The 19540-nt window shown below is 49.0% G+C and overlaps 1 protein-coding gene across 8 annotated transcripts in view; it reads right to left on the reverse strand.

Moving 5' to 3' along the window:
• Window positions 1–19540, reverse strand: part of LOC111840191 (supervillin-like) — a 67085-nt gene that overhangs the window by 36786 nt on the left and 10759 nt on the right. For 7 of the 8 annotated variants that reach the window (XM_072710888.1, XM_072710887.1, XM_023804747.2 and 4 more), the window contains 5 exons: window positions 5492–5555; window positions 4548–4630; window positions 4016–4070; window positions 3509–3636; window positions 2674–3370 (listed from right to left, as the gene is read on the reverse strand). In XM_072710888.1, the coding sequence (XP_072566989.1) occupies window positions 2674–3370; window positions 3509–3636; window positions 4016–4023 (833 nt within the window). In that variant the 5' untranslated portion in view covers window positions 4024–4070; window positions 4548–4630; window positions 5492–5555. Of the gene's footprint in view, window positions 1–2673; window positions 3371–3508; window positions 3637–4015; window positions 4071–4547; window positions 4631–5491; window positions 5556–7837; window positions 7938–19540 lie in introns of those variants that run through there. The other variant, XM_072710885.1, reaches the window with a different exon arrangement.

The following is a 19540-nucleotide window of genomic DNA, read 5'->3' on the forward strand; positions in this document are numbered from 1 at the left end:
CACACAAACATCCCCCCTGACTTTTTTACTGGCCCCTGAGGGCCCTGCAATGGCCGCCACCCACCTGTCCGTGTCGCTCAAAAGTTGGCACACCCCGTTCTGATCCCTCCCCTTAGCTCGCTAACCACTGCTAGCTAACAAGCTTCTAGGCCAAGCCCTGATCCAAAAATAACGATGGATATAGACCTTAAGCAGCAGGAGGCCCCTGGCTGACTTGTGCTGAAGCCTTCGTCTGGCAGAATCTTTAAGGCAGCGCCAATGTCAGGACGTGTTCTGAAAATCCCGTTTTGAAGATCGCGTGGGCGAGTCATCAGCTCGCCTGAAGATACCGGCCCAGCCCTGTCAGGCTAACTTCATTAGCTAGCTCCATTAGCCTATCCGATGAAGCTGTTCATTTGTTTATCAAGCAAAAATCTGCCCCAGTATTGCGAAAACCATGTACTGTAATTAAACCCGAAATTGTGTGGACGTAGAGATTGGTAAATCTCAGCCCAGGACTATTCCTTCGTTATTAATTGATAATAACCTTCATGTGCTGTAAGTAGTTTTTCAACGGGAAATGGAAAGGAAGTATTTGAAGCAACAGTTTCCTGAAATGAGCCAAAATATCCCCAAGCGAGGGATGAATAATGAGTCACACACACACAACGTGGCAGTTTTCCAGCGACCCAGTGGATGTGGTGGGTGTGGGTTATGACCTGCTGATCGGTTTCCCACAGTAGAGTCGCACAGTCCTCTCCTTGTTGCACAGCCGTCACGTGCTGACATCCTCATCAGCTCCCCTCCGTGAAGAATTAAATATTAGAAATAAACCCGCCCACGTCTTGTAGGCTGAGCAGCTACGGCACCGTCCCTGGTTGCTGTCGCTCCTGGCTGAAATATTCGGGTGCTTATTACCGGTGCCAGTGGGCTGGGCTCGTTGTTCGGCGTCGAGCGAAAGTCTGAATGGCAGCTAAAGGCTAAACACCACAGCAGGCGTGTAAAGTACTTCACAGGGGATCAAGGAGCCAGGGTAGGCAAATTTATGACAATAGGAGAACGTCGCGTAATGGATCCAGCTCCCAGGCGACCTTTTGCTCCCAGTCTGCGGCTAATATAGGAAGCTGCTGCGTCTTTGATGTGAAATGGAATCTGGCTGCAGGGTTTACAGTGTGGGTTTGTCAGGCAGCGGCTCCGTAAAGCTCACAGGGTCAGAGATGGGTGGATCCTCCTGGTCTGTCTGGCATTTATGGCCTTTTCTGTTATTTAATAACAATAATAACAACAATAACAATAATTTAATATGTTTTTTCCACTATGTTCATTCCATCCTTTATGCTGCTGTATTCATTGTTTCCATTGCATTATGTATATAAACCCTTGCTTCCAGCCCCCCTGTCTTGCACCATCTTGGGTTTTGCACTTTCAGTGCTCTGCAAACTCCCCCACGTCACTTACTGTCTGTATGTTGCAGGTATGTAGGTAGTTAACCACTAACATGACATTGCATGGCACATTATTGAATTTAGCAGAAGGGAGTTAGTTGCTGGTGGTAGGGTTGATAATTACAGTATAGAACGAGTAGACATAATTATTGATCTCATAAGTTAAAGGTAATATTTGGATTTAGCTGTTTAGCTGATGAATTTACCCAACCCTCATACCTACCCTGGGGTCAAATTGACCCCAAACGCACATGTCAGGTGACTCTCATAGTAACATAAATATTGTAGGAGCATGTAAGAGCTAAAGCAACCTGCGATTTCTGTTCAGTTATTTAGCTGCTCATTTATTTAGTAGCAGTGTTCTTGATAATGACTCTTTCCTGCCTATTGCATATCCTATCTTGTTCTCCGATAAGACACACGCAGACTGAGAGCGAAACCTGGGTCAAAGTGCAGGATCAGCCATTCCAACACTCCTGGAGCATGTTTAAGCGTTTCTGAACCTTACTTGAGGGCCCAACATTGATATGATCACTCTGCCAACCACAGGACTGTTTGCATGCCAAACAAACATGTTCCTGTGTGATGGATGTCACTGTTGATTTTATAGCCCTTAAAATGACCCCAGGCTGGGCGCAATGTTGCTGCTGCTTTCAGTTTAAGTATATTGGCCCCCACATGATGCGATTTACACCCCGCTGATATGAGTGACTCCCCCTCTCCATGATGCATGTTGCCCCCTGTGATGGCAGTAATTCTACCCCGGTGACTCCCCTCTAGTTGATGCGAGTGACCCCCCCAACATGATGCAAGTGATCTCCCCATGATGCGAGTGACCCCCCCACTCCATGATGTGAGTGACCCCCTATGATGCAAGTGACTCCTCCTCCAGTTCTGACTGCCCCCATATGATGCGACTGACTCCCCCCTACATGTGTGACCCCACATGTGATGCTAGCGACCCCTCCCCAGTGATGTGACTCCCCCTGTGTGATGCCAGTGACCTTCCCCCTCCGTGAAGTGAGTGACTCCTCTGCCAGTAATGCGAGGACCCCCTGTGATGCAAGTAACTCCTCCCCCTCACTGTGATGTGAGTGACTCTCCCCCTCTCTGATGTGCATGACTCCCATTCAGTAATGCACATGACTCCCCCATGATGCGAGTGACTCCTCTACCAGAGATGCGAATGACTCCCCCCATCCATGAAGCGAGTCAGTCCCCCCCCACCTCCATGATGCGAGTCACTTACCCCTGCCTGTTGAGGATGTTCTGTGCCTGCTGCTCGATGAACAAGTCCCCGGGGGAGACGCCGTACCGCGGGTTGGGCAGGGAGGCTCTGCGGCCGGTCCTGGGGGAGCTGGGCACTCCTGCTAAGGGTGTCTCTCTGGGAGGGGTCTTGGTGGAGGACACTGGCGGGTCTGTGTAGCTGGGGGGTGACACAGGCTGGGCTCCCCTGTCTCTGTCTCGGTCTCGCCTGGAGTTCTCCAGATTCATCACTCTCTCATGCTCCGAGGAGCCGGGGGCAGCCGCTAGGGGTCCTGGCTGTGCCGCCATGAAGACCCGGCCCACCCCAGAGCTGCTGCTATGTGATCCCCCTGAAGCCCGTAAGGAGTGTCTCTCCTGTGGCCTCTGGCCACAGCCCCTGCCCCCCTCCTCCAGCTGCGTACGTGTGCGCCCGTAACCACGGCGAGGCGTGCTGGGCTCCACCTCCGACTCCTGATCCAGGGAGATCCCGTAGCGCTCTGCCAGCTGCCGCCTGCGCTCCGCCTTGTAGCGGGCGATCCGCTCTGCCTTGGAGTCCAGCTCTGCCAGCACCGATGTGGAGCTGTAGGGCGGGGCCTGGGTGGTCTTCGGTTCAGCTCGCACCCGGACTCTGGACTGCCTCTCTGGGGCGATAACATCTACAGCTGGTGGGACCGGCAGCTCTTCCCTGCTGTATCTCCGCACTGCAGGAAGACAGAGATGAGACCCATCAGGCTCAAAAATAAAATCTATGTCATCGCTACCATTACAATGGTATCATATCTAAGACCTTTACTCTATGTTACTCAGCTGGTGTCCAGCTGCTTGACCGAAATCCTTACCCACAACACACGGCTCACAGAGATCGGTGGCACGTGTGTAGCGTGGGGTGTCCTCCTCCAGCAGGCGGTGGGACACCAGGCCAGCGTCACCCTCGATGCCCTCCAGCCGCCTGGCGATGCGCTCCTTCCTGTGTGTCCAGGAAGTGGGCAGGGCATACAGGCTGGTTAGGGGTTTGCACGGTCAGTCTAGAATAGTAGTGATGGCCAAATGAATCTCCATGAACCATTTGCTGTATTTTTTGACCCCACTAAGCGGTGCTCTTAGTTTGCTATGGGGCATGCTTTGAGCTCTTTAATAAACACAGAGCGCCATCTGCTGGTGTCAGAAAATACGGCAAATGGTTCATGAAGTGTTTGTTTTGCCCATCACTGTAGAACAGGCGCTTTCGGGGACAAATAAAGTTTTTTGAATTTGAATTGAATTTGAATTTCAGAATCGCAAGCGCCTTCTTCGGGCCAAACTGGAGTTTGCGGCCGTCCACAGACACAGCTGTAAAGGTCTCTTACCTGTTCATCTCTAAATTGCAGGCGACACGCTCAAAATACTTCCTTAGTTCTGAAACTGGAGGGGAACAAATGGTTAACCATCTGGAAGGAAAACAACACCCTATTTAACAGGTAAGTGGGAGCACAAGCAGAAGGTCAGGTAGGTGAACTCGACACTGCAGGAGTGTCTTAATAACAGAAGATATTTATGCAAACATCTCCAGCAAGCATCACTGCCTCTTCCATCCAGATAATTAGTGAAGCATGAGCAGTGTTGTTTACCACTACTCAAACTATACATTTGCATAGGTGCCTGAGGTTTGGGGCCCCCCTGTTGGCCACAAACAGTCACTACACTGGAGGGGTAAGGTGACTTTTTCAGAGGGGGTTCCTAAACAACAAGCCTGCCCCAGGTAATATTGTCCAGAAAATTTGGGAGGTATGACTGTAACCAGTTACTGAGGTCTAGTCTGATTGCCCAACAATATTAATTTGATACACAGTAACGCTATATTCAGATTTATCAATGTTTATCAAAGAAGAATATACTCACCCCTGGGAAGGATGGCTAAAAGATTAGCATCTGTATCCTGGACCACGTCAGAGTTGTCGTCAGAGGAGAACTCCTGGTGAAAGCTACCACAGCGGAATGGCCTCATTAAATACCGCTGGAAATACACGCTATAATTTCTGACCGTCATACCAAAATCCTACAGCCTAAATAATTTAAAATAAAATCCATCGTGCTCCCAGATGTCTAAGACCAATACATTAAGCACCCCAAGAAACTGCTGAAGCAACTGCAACTGATGTACTCTCATTCTGACAGCTCGTCAGACTGACTTTGTATGTATAGAGCTCTTCTGATACTTCAGACCCGGAAAAAATTGAGGCGCTAGGCATACTGTATATAAGGTAAAATAGGCACAAATGGTATACAACCACAAATAAAGATTACAGTCTTCGACATTTTCACAGGTATAAAAAGTCATTTGAAGATGGGGAGAAAGTTCTATACTAGGGTTATTCAACTCACGGTCCTCGAGGTCCGAGCACTGCTGGTTTTCCAGCCTTCCTTTACCTGTCAGTCAGGTGTGAAGCCTCTGACCAATCGGAATCAGTAATTATTAAACAACTACCTGGGGGAACTGAAAACACGGCCTGGAGTTGGAATCGAGGTCCAGAGTTGAAGAACCCTGTTCTATACTAAGGAGCCGCAATGGCCAAGGGCTGTACTTTCAGAGACTCTATTCCCCCACTGGTTGTGACACTCCTGATAAACATCCCAGCTGATTAATTATAGATTTTAGGATATCTAACTAAACCGAGCTTGTGGCTGCGGAGGACCAGGGTTAGGGGCCCTGCTGGTGTAAAACGATACGAGTGGGAAGCTCAGACTGCTGGTGACACTGTTTAGCCGCGGCTAAAAGTGAGGCCCCGCGTCCTGTCTGCCAGTCCGGCGCCCAAATCCGGGCCATTCCTCAGCGGCGATGGTACCTTAAAGCTTTCCCTTCCGACGTCTTCCAGTTGCCAAGTCTAATCGGAGAACCGGGTCCAAAGTCTATAAAAGATGAGATGGCATATGAAAGATGAGCCTGAGTCAGTACAATCAGTACCAGAGAGGAATGGAGGCGTCGCATGGTGCTGTGGAGTTCATACTGCTGAGTTGGGGTCAAAATGCTGTTAACAGCACATTGGCAGTCCAGCAATTTGCCGGACAGCAGTCTGCAGGCAGGAGAGAAGTACTACAGCCGAACATTTATTTAAATACATTCATTTGTTCAGTTTAAATTAACATTTAATGGTGCGCTAGTTTCAACATTTTGATGAGTCTCGGTTAACGAAGTGCACATAGACTGTCCCTCACCCTTTCACCAGCCCAACCCTCAGCTCCAAGCACTTCTCAAAGCCTCCACGAGTTCCCAAAAGCGCTCCGCTGACACGATTGAGTAGTCAATCCATTTTTGCCGACTCCTGAGTCACGTGCCCGGAGTCAAAGACATGGATGCTTTACCAGAACCTCTGGTCAGCTTAAAGACAGCCCACTGAAGGAGGGGCTAAAACCTAGAGCAGGAAGCAGAACAACAGCTACGACGCTCCTTGTTCTGGAACCACCTCATGAACTATGTCTATGTGGTTTTCCTATTAATTTTCCAGTTAAACACTGAATTACTACCATTCCCAGTCACCTGCATTAACAACAAGTGAATTATGTTTTAAGATCAAGAGTTAGACTAAAAAAAACATAACACAATGATGGACAGGATTTTTTTGTTCCCTGAAGCTTAAATCATGATATCCCATGCTTAGTTGCAATGTTGGGCATTTCAGTTCCACAAGCAAGAAATCCAGACCAAGATTTTGTTTCTACAAAGCAGTTTAGTTCTTTTGTACCTGTGACTTTATGCTCAGCTGGTTGGTAGAAACAAAATCCTGGTCTGGATTTCTTGCTCCTGGACCTGAAATGTCCAACACTGCTTGATAGTTTCATATCTCGCAATATTGCCCAACATTACGGTTCTGAAGACAAATGAAGTCATCACAAAGCTAGTTGCACAGTTGACACTCTAACAGTTTTACTTATATGTAAAGAGATCTGTTGCGGTGGTTGGATTAAGTATCATGTTTGAGGGTAAGAAGGTAATCTCACCCCCAAGACTTGTAACTGACAACCTGCTGGTTATAAGCCTAGATCAGACCACATGTGCCACTTATAGAGGTAATACATACACTGGCTGACAGGTAAACATGGGCAGAGGGTGCGAGCTACCATTTCCTGGATTCCGGAAGCCATGTCTTTCAGGGTCTACACATGTAATTGCTACATAGCTCGCACCATCGTTATCCGTGCGTTCAGTGGCAACAGCCGCATGAACGAGCCTCACGGAGAAATAAAGCAGTAGTTTGCAATTTCGCAATAAACCCTGTTGACAATTGACCACATCATCAGTTCTTTCATTATGAAAACACAAACTGCTGTTGGTTCCATAGATCAGTGTTCCCTAATCTGGTCCTTGGGGACCCATAGACAGTCCAGATTTTTGTTCTGGGAGCTGGGAGCAAAAATGTGGACTGTCTGGTAGGGAGATTGGAGGGAGCAAAAATGTGGACGGTCTGGTAGGGAGCTGGGAGGGAGCAAAAACATGGACCGACTGTGGAATCCCGAGGACCGGATTGGGAAACATAGCTCTAGATATTCAGCAAAGTGTAGAGTAGATCGCATAGCCCTGTATCATTCACCAGTACAGTGTGGGAGATCATGTCTCCCTTTAAGCATAACAGAATAATCAGAAACTAAACACGCAATCAACATTACAAATCATTTAAAAAACAAGAAGGAACTTCATCTTGGAAGTATTTCTAAAAGACACGAAGTGATTCATCAGCAGAATTTGTTATGGTAACAAGGTTAAGGTTTAACCAGTTACATAAAGATACGACTGAATGGTGAACCCATAACTGCCAATGTTTATATAACACATCAGCAGCACTCCACTTTACATAAGTGTCAGGATGTCCGCGATGCTAACGTTTATTAGCCGACGTCGGCACTTATCCGCTAATCTGAGACGCTGAGAGCGGTGCTCTTACGGAACATGCCGGGAGACCGGCGGAGCAGCGGCAGACGAAACCGGCTCGGAGCACAGCTTGGACAGTGAGCAGATCGATACTACATCAAGAGCTTTTAAACCGCCAGCTGAGGTCCTTACAGGGGGATAAACACAAGCGCGATACGCAAACTACTCCACTACAAGCGCAAACTTCCCTCCCGCTTTTTATCTCAGCCGTTTGGTCACGGGCCGAATGGCTGGGGGCCCCCAGTCCGGATGAAGAATACCGTACCTTCGTCGCATCTCCTCATGGCTGGTGTCTCCCTCGGTGGGATAAAACAGGATGCAGAACGCCGGTCTCCTCGCCGACAGACAAGTCTATAGTCAGTGTGGAGCTCGGAGCTCAGCGCATGTCTGTGATTGAGGGATTAGTCAGATTTGGGGGGGTTGGGGGGTGGGGGGTGGACTGAAGCTCATAAGACAGTGAATGTGCCAGTGTTTATTTACAGGTCTGGGACAAATCAGAAGCATAGCTTTATCTAAAGCTTCGAGATTCAAGCCAATCACAGACAAGCGAGGGACTGACACTCAAAGAGGGACACACACACACAGACTGACACACACACACACACACACACACACACACACACACACACACACACACTCAGAGGTAATTATCCAAAACACAACTAGTATGCAGAGAACGTGGCTTGATTTGACAGAGAGCTGGCTATGGAAATAATAAATGTCAAGAACCGTAGGCATGCAAAAAACGACAAGACTCAACAACCCACGCTGCTGCATTTCCCCTCAGAGTACAGGCACGGTGTCCACACTCCTGGAAATCATTCAAAGGCACTTTTTTGGTGCCACTGGACACGGTTCAGGTATCCAGTCTCCAAGGGTTTCAGTAAACAATAACAGGAGCGATGGAGCCCAACAGGTACACAGTACAAACCCACCGAAGACCCAATGCCCTAGCTGACTGAGCCGTGACAGAGACCCACTCCACTGCCCTGGCTGACTGAGCCGTGACAGAGACCCACTCCACTGCCCTGGCTGACTGAGCCGTGACAGAGACCCACTCCACTGCCCTGGCTGACTGAGCCGTGACAGAGACCGACTCCTCTGCCCTGGCTAGACTTAATAACAGACTGCAGGCAGACGCTGCAGCCCGCTGTGCAGCCATGCAGACGCTGACATATCTGCACTTGTGGCACGCCCTCGCGCATATGCCCGTGCATAACTAAGGGAGCAGCAGGGCTAACGGAGCGCAAGACGATAATCTGATTACCGGCAAAAATTAGAAGGGGTTTTACAGGAATCAGGATGGGGGTGGGGCAGGAGTGAAGTCCCCCCCCCCCAGACAAAGAGCAGAGCTGCAAATCCCCGTATCGACATTAGGAGATGCAGTCCTTTCTTTCAAGCCTGAATTACCACTCATCTGTGTCATCAGAAAGCAGAAACGCCAACGGCTGCATGAAGAGCCCAAGGGGACTGCTGACGGCGAGCCGGGGGCCACCGCCCTGACCTGATCTCAGTGTGACCCCCCCCCACAGCACGGAGCGAGAGGCATGCGGTCCACAAAAAAACACCTTGATTTATGCCGAGCTTGTGGGCCAAAAATTCACAGGCACTCACATAGGGGAGCGGTGGGCTGGATTGTCAGACCATGACAATAAACCAGCAACATGGAGCTGCTCAATAAAACACATCAACCTGGGTCCCAAGCTGCAGAACTGACAAGAGTATGACCTCGATGGACACGCCATTGTCGTTGCCCTCACGAAAGGGCAGAGGTGGCGGCCATGCTGAGAGCACGACCTTCACACTGATCCTGTATCTTAACCCAAACTCAGCAACTACTTCAGCACCAACATCAACCACTGCAAAAACATTTCAGGCCCCTGCATGACCCTCCACACTGCATCCTGTCTTAGGCTTTCGCTCTCTAATTCCTTTTAATATGCTTTTTGATCTACATTGACAATAACTGTTCCTTGCTTGCCAGACTGTTCAAATAGTGGAATCCTTTTAAGTAGATGACCTTAGTGACCTTTTAGTAGATGACCTTAGAGGTTGACCTTCCATGGGTACAGAGGTGGAAATTTCAGGTCCAGAAAGTAAACATCCAGTCCAAGATTTTGTTTCAACCAACCAGTTGAGCATAAAAAGTAACAGACACAGAGAACTCAACTGGTTGGTTGAAGCAAAATCTTGGACTGGATTTTTACTTTCTGGGCTTGAAATTTCCACCTCTGCGTGGGTAAGAGGGGATGACACATGTTATCAAGTAGCTGGGGTCAGGCAGTCTGCTGGGGGTACAGTCTGCTGGGGTACAGTCTGCTGGGATACAGTCTACTGGGGGTACAGTCTGCTGGGGATACAGTTTGCAGGGGTACAGTCTGCTGGGGTACAGTCTGCTGGGGGTACAGTCTGCTGGGGATACAGTTTGCAGGGGTACAGTCTGCTGGGGATACAGTTTGCAGGGGTACAGTCTGCTGGGGATACAGTTTGCAGGGGTACAGTCTGCTGGGGTACAGTCTGCTGGGGTACAGTCTGCTGGGGGTACAGTCTGCTGGGGATACAGTTTGCAGGGGTACAGTCTGCTGGGATACAGTTTGCAGGGGTACAGTCTGCTGGGATACAGTTTGCTGGGGTACAGTCTGCTGGGGATACAGTTTGCAGGGGTACAGTCTGCTGGGATACAGTTTGCAGGGGTACAGTCTGCTGGGATACAGTTTGCTGGGGGTACAGTCTGCTGGGGTACAGTTTGCAGGGGTACAGTCTGCTGGGATACAGTTTGCTGGGGGTACAGTCTGCTGGGATACAGTCTGCTGGGGTACAGTCTGCTGGGGTACAGTCTGCTGGGATACAGTTTGCAGGGGTACAGTCTGCTGGGATACAGTTTGCTGGGGGTACAGTCTGCTGGGGTACAGTCTGCTGGGGTACAGTCTGCTGGGATACAGTTTGCTGGGGTACAGTCTGCTGGGGATACAGTCTGCAGGGGTACAGTCTGCTGGGATACAGTTTGCTGGGGTACAGTCTGCTGGGGATACAGTTTGCAGGGGTATAGTCTGCTGGGATACAGTTTGCAGGGGTACAGTCTGCTGGGATACAGTTTGCTGGGGTACAGTCTGCTGGGATACAGTCTGCTGGGGGTACAGTCTGCTGGGGGTACAGTCTGCTGGGGATACAGTTTGCAGGGGTACAGTCTGCTGGGATACAGTTTGCAGGGGTACAGTCTGCTGGGATACAGTTTGCTGGGGGTACAGTCTGTGGGGGTACAGTCTGCTGGGATACAGTCTGCTGGGGTACAGTCTGCTGGGATACAGTCTGCTGGGGTACAGTCTGCTGGGATACAGTCTGCTGGGGGTACAGTCTGTGGGGGTACAGTCTGCTGGGGGTACAGTCTGCTGAGGTACAGTCTGCTGGGGTACAGTCTGCTGGGGGTACAGTCTGCTGGGGATACAGTTTGCGGGGGTACAGTCTGCTGGGGTACAGTCTGCTGGGGATACAGTTTGCAGGGGTACAGTCTGCTGGGGTACAGTCTGCTGGGATACAGTCTGCTGAGGTACAGTCTGCTGGGGGTACAGTCTGTGGGGGTACAGTCTGCTGGGGGTACAGTCTGCTGAGGTACAGTCTGCTGGGGTACAGTCTGCTGGGGGTACAGTCTGCTGGGATACAGTCTGCTGGGGGTACAGTCTGCTGAGGTACAGTCTGCTGGGGTACAGTCTGCTGGGATACAGTCTGCTGGGGGTACAGTCTCTACAATCTACTGGCAGTGCTGTCTGTTTAAAAGAAATAGATTCACAAAAAATCACTGTAAAGGAAAGATGATTTTTCCAATTGACTTACTGCTCTTTAACATCTTTGGCCAGTATACAAAAAAAACAGAACATGTCAGTACTACAGCTTGTTTGTTAGGATATCCTAATGAAGGCAGCTTGCCTCAGTGATCTCCTGGATATAGACATTTTGGTGACCCTCTAGAAGTTGGCCAATGGTCTGATTTTCAAGAGAATTCCATCTGTATCTACCATAAGGAGCACAGCTGGCCAAAGATCTGCCCCCTTCTTTTAAATACCCCCCCCCCCCCCAATTGCCCTGCTATTACCATTCTGAACATGTGTGCTCTCAGTCATGGGGCAGGAGGGGAAAGGAGAAACCTACATTTCGCTGACCTTGCAGATTGTAGAAACTCCGAACTTAGCAGTTCACAGAATCCCCTGAAATTCGCAATTCACAGAACCTCGGATCCTGTCTCTCCACAGAACCTCGGATCCGGTCTCTTCACAGAACCTCGGATCCTGTCTCTTCACAGAACCTCGGATCCGGTCTCTTCACAGAACCCCCTGACCTGGAGCCATCACAGGAGCCCAGGGGGTGGATTAATGAACAGACTTGCCTAGGCCGCAGCATAAAGGCCCAGATTGATCAGGGGGGGCCCTATTGGCTGTCTAGTTTTTTTTAATTATTGTTTTTTATAAATGATCCTTTATTGATCACTCATTTGTCTGTGCATTGGTGAATGGTTAAGACTAAATGGGGGAACTTTTTCAGCTGTCGTTTTACACTGCTGTGTATTTTCTGATATGCGTATGCTAGGTCTGTTTCTGTTACACGGGATCAGTCTTTATCAAAAATGCACAGAGGAAAACATTCTAATGGTAAGAACTTGTGTTATACTCTTTTAGAATGTGTACCTCTCTGTAAAGTTATCTATAATCCATGCTATCTTGGATAAATGCGTGCAGATTGTGGATGCAGTTCACACACACTGGACCAGAGTATAATGTTTTAAGGTTCCCGCTATTGAGATGTCTTTATTCAGTGCCTGTGACTGATGTGAAAGTGAAAGTGTAAGTTTACCGGTTTGTTGATCTTCTGATGTGATTGCACTCATTTGATACAGCATCACTATCTCCTTGACTTTGTAAAAATGATGTTCTAGTTACTAACATTTAATAGTTTTGTAGTTAATTGTGGTATCATTTCAGTGAGTGGGGACAGAAGACTGGCCCACGAAAAGTGCAGCCTAGGGGCCCTTGACCTCGTTAATCCGCCAATGCACCTACCTCAGTTCCTTACAGTACCTCCTACCTCAGTTCCTTACAGGACCTCTAACCTGAACTCCTCACAGGACCTCCTACCTCAGTTCCTTACAGGACCTCCTACCTCAGCTCCTCACAGGACCTCTAACCTCAACTCCTCACAGGACCTCCTACCTCAGTTCCTTACAGTACCTCCTATCTCAGCTCCTCACAGGCCCTCCTATCACCTCCTCACAGGACCTCCTACCTCAGTTCCTTACAGGACCTCCTATCACATCCTCACAGGATTTCCTACCTCAGCTCCTCACAGGCCCTCCTATCACCTCCTCGCAGGACCTCCTACCTCAGTTCCTCACAGGATTTCCTACCTCATCTCCTCACAGGACCTTCTACCTCACCGTGGCCCTTTTTCACATATGCAGTAAAGCTAAAGAGTAGTAGTGTTGACCCTCCCTGCTGAAGCCTGCAGGGGAGTAAGCGAGCTGCTGTCTTTGATGTTAACAGACGCCGCGGCCAGAGCACACAGTCCCTCAGAGTGATCTGTCTTTCGCAGACATTCCTCTTAGGCTGAGTGGGCCGAAATCTGCTCTGAAACATTCCTTCGCCTTGTGGGAAAAAAAAAACCCTTTATGGGCAAACTCTGTATTGAGGGAGCAGCACCTTAAAAGGGTACACCGACAAGGCAGCGAAAAATCCAGAGGTGTTTACACAGCACTTCCCGAGCTGCCCCCCACGCCAGAGCAGCGCAAGGCCTGTGACTTCAGCCTGAGAGAAGCAGTTAAAGTCTAAAAGCTCCAAAAGACTCACCTTCTTCGATTAATGCACAGATATAACACATGCCTGTGACACCAATAACTATTCAGATGCAACAGTTCTTTCTTTCTATATGACGTAACAATGAACTGCTACACAGCATTTCCAGGCACCACGGGGCACCTACAATTCCTGTATCGTCTTTTATTGCACTCTCATGTCTTTTCTTGCACTCCTACTTGCCCTATTGTCCTTCCATGCACCTGTCCCTGTGGCACAAGAATGTCACTGCGTGTGACAATAAAAAACTTGAAATCTTTCATATTATTCCGTCAAGATTTTCATGCACAATATCAGGGACTGATGACTTGCATGATTTTACACAATATTGCAAAACAGCGCCCCCTGTGGATCTGTACACTAAATGCTTTACATTTCTTACATTACAGAGAATAAACCATAAGCACGCAGTCCTACTCCGCTGGAAATCACCGCCACGCTCACATGCTTTAAACAGATGCAAACCTATTGACTAGGTAACATTAGACCAGTCTGCTTACACAATAGGACATTTAAAAATAACTTTCAGCTATAGTGTAGGATCCAACTTGCTGGACTCGTGCAGGAGACAGAAACACTGGGGCCTTAAGAGAAAAAGCTAAAAACTGACAGGTTTCCCCTCCCACCACCGCACCCACATCCATCCATCCATCCATCCTGACCCTTATGTGGACACAGCGAGCTCTGACAGAGCCCAGATCCGCAGCTCAGCTTTCTATGAAGACGCTGTTGCCGCCCCTTGGCTCCACCCCCCGGCCTGCCTTTCCCTCTCACCACGCTCTCTGCAGACACGCTGTTGCCGCCCCTTGGCTCCACCCCCCGGCCTGCCTTTCCCGCTCACCACGCTCCCTGCAGACACGCTGTTGCCGCCCCTTGGCTCCACCCCCCGGCCTGCCTTTCCCTCTCACCACGCTCCCTGCAGACACGCTGTTGCCGCCCCTTGGCTCCACCCCCCGGCCTGCCTTTCCCTCTCACCACGCTCCCTGCAGACACGCTGTTGCCGCCCCTTGGCTCCACCCCCCGGCCTGCCTTTCCCTCTCACCACGCTCCCTGCAGACACGCTGGTGCCGCCCCTTGGCTCCACCCCCCGGCCTGCCTTTCCCTCTCACCACGCTCCCTGCAGACAAGCTGGTGCGGCCCTTGGCTCCACCCCCCGTCCTGCCTTTCCCTCTCACCACGCTCCCTGCAGACACGCTGTTGCCGCCCCTTGGCTCCACCCCCCGGCCTGCCTTTCCCTCTCACCACGCTCCCTGCAGACACGCTGGTGCCGCCCCTTGGCTCCACCCCCCGGCCTGCCTTTCCCTCTCACCACGCTCCCTGCAGACACGCTGGTGCCGCCCCTTGGCTCCACCCCCCGGCCTGCCTTTCCCTCTGACCGAGCTCCCTGCAGATGCCCCTAAAAAGGCAATGTGCAGATGCACTGGCCGAAAGGACAAACCGGTGTTTACCTCTGCTTGCTGATGTGCATCCAGCCGTCGAGCATGTTCTGACACACACTCACACACACATACCAGGCATACAAACACACTCACAGATAAAAACACACACAAGCACGCACACATACTTAGACTCATACTTTTATGCACACAGAAAAAAGGAAAAACAACGAGCGTCCAAAGCGATCAACACACCCTCTGAACCAAAATACCCGGCGCAGGCCGCAAAACAGCCACATTCCACTCCGGCTCCCCCCTCAGCCTGGACCCACTGATCTCAGGTCAGGGCACGACGTATAGAGGACAGTGGGCGCTTGCGCGTACATTCTGATCTTAGGTCAGTGCTGTTGAGCGGAGTAAGTTTGGGGAGTGGCCAGGAATGTGGTGCAGGCCCGATGTGGGACATGTGTCAGAGGTCAGCTGCCAGCAGAAAGGCTTTGCACCAAACTGACATATTGACATGTAAATGAAAGTCAGCATGACACTGGCAGAAGGTTCATGACTCATAGTTTAGTCCTTAGGAACATCAGGAGGTCACCTGTCACGTGTTGTCCAAGGAGAGGTCTTACTCTGATAGCCGAGACTAGGGTACCGAGCAGATTAGTGCAATATCAAATTCTGTTAAATGGGACACAATCGTGAGCTAAACTTAGAGAGATATTTTATAAAGAAATGTAAAAGTGATCTCTTTCATATGCAAATATGAAATCATCAAAATAATGATCATAACTACTTTCATTACTATGGTACTGGCATCACCACGACCACCATCATCATCATCATCATCACCACGACCACCACCATCATCATCATCATCAAAATACCTTCGGCCTAGAAAACTGAGGCTTTGCCAACTGTTTAGAGATTATTCCCATCCAGGGTTTCTCTGAAGGAAGGTAATGGACCTAAAAAGGCTGAGTGACATCCAAGGTGGAGACCTTAACTTCCACTGTAATAGTCCTGAAGAACAAGGATGATCGTCACTGGGCTTCACTTACTTCACAGAGGAACAGGGCATGAGACATGAGACCCCAATGAGCACCTTAAAAGCTATAAATAAAGAATGTCTACTGCTAGTATGTACCAGCAAGTAAACATTGAAAATAGGCCCAAGTTATATTTAATAAAGCAGAATGTTTTATTTTGATACCAGATACAGACACAAAAAATTTCAAGTTATTATCTTTAGCGGCTGTTGAAATGGCCATTGGGGTAAAGGTCTGACCTAAAGTGTGAGGACTTCACTTTCATTTCAATGGCAAGATTTCAGCATCGATTGAGGGATTTTGTTACGAATCTCCTGAAAATCTTTGTTTTCAAGCCGTATTTTGGTGCCTAATTTAGTGTTTCTCGTAGGCTTCTGTGAGAAAATTGAGGATGAAACTGACCTATATTTCTGGTCAACCTTTTGAAAAAAAAAGTATTGCATTTCAATGGATAACGATGGTGCTGATTTTGCAAAAAATAATGACAAACCATAGATTTTCAGAAAGACTAAGAAATATCCTTTATTTTCCAGAAAAAAAAAGGTATTTTAATGTGATATTTCTGGACTGAGAAACAATCAATGAATCTAAAGTGTTTTGGACGAGAAATCCAGACCAAGGTTTTGTTTCAACCAAGCAGCTGAGTATGAAGAGTCACAGTCACAGAGAACCCAACCCTTGGTCTGGATTTGTACTTTCTGGACCTGAACTTGCCACCTCTGACTTCTAGTCAATGCACGAACCTGCTGGTACCTGCTCGCAGGCTGGAAAATCTGGTCATTCTCATTCATATGGTCTTATATAAATAAAACCTCATCGCCAAACCTGATCATTACATAAACTATGAAATGCATTACATGTGGTCATTAAGATGAAAAATCACTTCCCTCCAGATGCATAGTGATGCATGTGGTCCCAGATAGATGCTCTGCAACGGCAATCTAAAACTAGCTCTGTGAGAGAGGTTTTATTCTGACACTAAATTTGGACACAAACATAAGCTCATTAAACCTTTAACTTGAGAAGACCCAGATAGGTCTGCTGCTTTTAGAAAGGACATTTTCATTAAGAAATGACTGACACCTGAAACACCAGGTTATATGACTGATACCAAGATAAGTAGTCAAAGCAGCGGCTTAATGAAAACTATAAAACGTGACCCTAGATGAGCTTCGTCAACAAGCTTGTGATGTAATTGTAGAATACAGTGATTGGACAGATTATAGTCCTTACACGTGTTTTTGGGGTTTGTTCAAATGTCTTAAATTTGGTCAAGATTTTGGCTTGTGACCTTATCAATATCCGTCTGTGCAAATGTTTAAACCTCTGACCTGTAGCCTCTTGTTCTGTTATGCTTTGATGAACGTTGCTCTTGTTCATTCCAACGTGCCAGTGAAAGGCAATGCAACAAGTTGCCTGTGGAGAAGGCGCTACCATGTTATTCTGTCTTGCAGGGGTGTCCATAAATAGAACACACGCCCCCTCATAGAACACCCCTATGCCGGGTTAATCCATGGAATCTCATTCCACAGAACAGGAGGCCTTCACACTGGTTCGAGAGCCATCCATGCATTCTGCCGTTTTCTAAGCAGGGTCGCTGGGGTCTGGAGCGTATTGCAGGAGCAAAGCCACGCCATTCACGCACACATTCACGTGTAGGAACAACTTGGTAACTCCAATTAACCTCCGCTTTTATTTGTGTCAGGAAGACATTTATATTGCTGATCTAATTTCTGGTGTTCGATCTGGTTTTACTCTTAGATTAGATTAGACTCTATTATATTATTACTGCTTTTCACTGTTTCTGTAATACAATAAGATCTATCTATCTATCTATCTATCTATCTATCTATCTATCTATCTATCTATCTATCTATCTATCTATCTATCTATCTATCTATCTATCTATCTATCTATCTAGCAGAGAAACTTCCAGCCAAAACTTTCTTTCAAGGGTCAGTCATATTCATTGCATCTCGAACATCTCCTCTTCATAGTCACTTTCAGAAAGCAGTCAATAAGCAGCCCAATGAAAAAAATATGAGAATCTAAATCGATATTCAACCAGTAATTGAGCATTTATACCCAGTTATAGTGGGACCACAACATACAGCAACACAGAACAGCTTGCCGTTTCCCAGCCACATGCTTCAGCGACCCCTAATGTTCATAAAACTGGTTTGGCTTCTCTCATGGGTCACACAGGAGCTTTGACCTTCCGGACAGGGATGAAACAAGGAGATATAATCAGATTACGCCAAGGCTAGGAAGGCAGTAGGTAGGCAGACCATTTGGGCTGGTCTTGGCGCGGGTGTGGCGACCGCTAACTGGTGCCTCAGATCTTCATTTCACCCACAGCTTTAATGTGAACATCTGGGCCAGAATGCAACTGAATCCAGACTGCAACTGATTCCTCCGATCCGGCGGGATCCCCTGATCGATTTTACAGATCCGTCAGGGCCCCCCAGTTGATTCCACCGATTTGTCAGGAACACCCCCCACCCGCCCGCAGAAAATCTTGGTTTTGTGTTGCTGATGGAATTTGGCCCCCAGAGGAAAATAGTTAGGGACCACTGACCTCAGGGGGTCTCGCTGCTTCAGACTAGACGGCTGGAGTTTCCACAAAATACCCAGCTTCACATCTCTGCATGAAGACCATGCTACGCAATTACAGTACGGACTGCGAAGAATACCAAAGGAATAGCCTGAAATAGCTAAATAATAAACTAGTTGAATGAGAGCTGGGGATTAGGATTCCTCCAGGTTCTCATCACAAAGTCCAAAGGCCTTCTGTTACACTGACTGGCATCTCTAAACTGCCATCCTCTGACTGGGTGTGTGCATGCACTTATATGCCCTGACTGGCATCCCATCCAGGGTGTACCCCAGCTTTGTGCCCTGTGATAGGCTGGCATCCCATCCAGGGTGTACCTCAGCTTTGTGCCCTGTGATAGGCTGGCATCCCATCCAGGGTGCACCCCAGCTTTGTGCCCTTTGATAGGCTGGCATCCCATCCAGGGTGTACCCCAGCTTTGTGCCCTGTGATAGGCTGGCATCCCATCCAGGGTGTACCCCAGCTTTGTGCCCTGTGATAGGCTGGCATCCCATCCAGGGTGTACCTCAGCTTTGTGCCCTGTGATAGGCTGGCATCCCATCCAGGGTGTACCTCAGCTTTGTGCCCTGTGATAGGCTGGCATCCCATCCAGGGTGTACCCCAGCCTTGTGCCCTGTGATGGACTGGCATCCCATCCAGGGTGTACCCCAGCCCTGTGCCCTGTGATGGACTGGCATCCCATCCAGGGTGTCCCCCTGCCCTGTGCCCTGTGATAGGCTGGCATCCCATCCAGGGTGTCCGCCTGCCCTGTGCCCTGTGATGGACTGGCATCCCATCCAGGGTGTCCCCCTGCCCTGTGCCCTGTGATAGACTGGCATCCCATCCAGGGTGTCCCCCTGCCCTGTGCCCTGTGATGGACTGGCATCCCATCCAGGGTGTACCCCTGCCCTGTGCCCTGTGATGGACTGGCATCCCATCCAGGGTGTACCCCAGCTTTGTGCCCTGTGATAGGCTGGCATCCCATCCAGGGTGTCCCCCTGCCCTGTGCCCTGTGATGGACTGGCATCCCATCCAGGGTGTACCCCTGCCCTGTGCCCTGTGATGGACTGGCATCCCATCCAGGGTGTACCCCAGCTTTGTGCCCTGTGATAG

This window comes from Paramormyrops kingsleyae, chromosome 4 (assembly GCF_048594095.1).
Source record: "Paramormyrops kingsleyae isolate MSU_618 chromosome 4, PKINGS_0.4, whole genome shotgun sequence".
Taxonomy (NCBI): domain Eukaryota; kingdom Metazoa; phylum Chordata; class Actinopteri; order Osteoglossiformes; family Mormyridae; genus Paramormyrops; species Paramormyrops kingsleyae.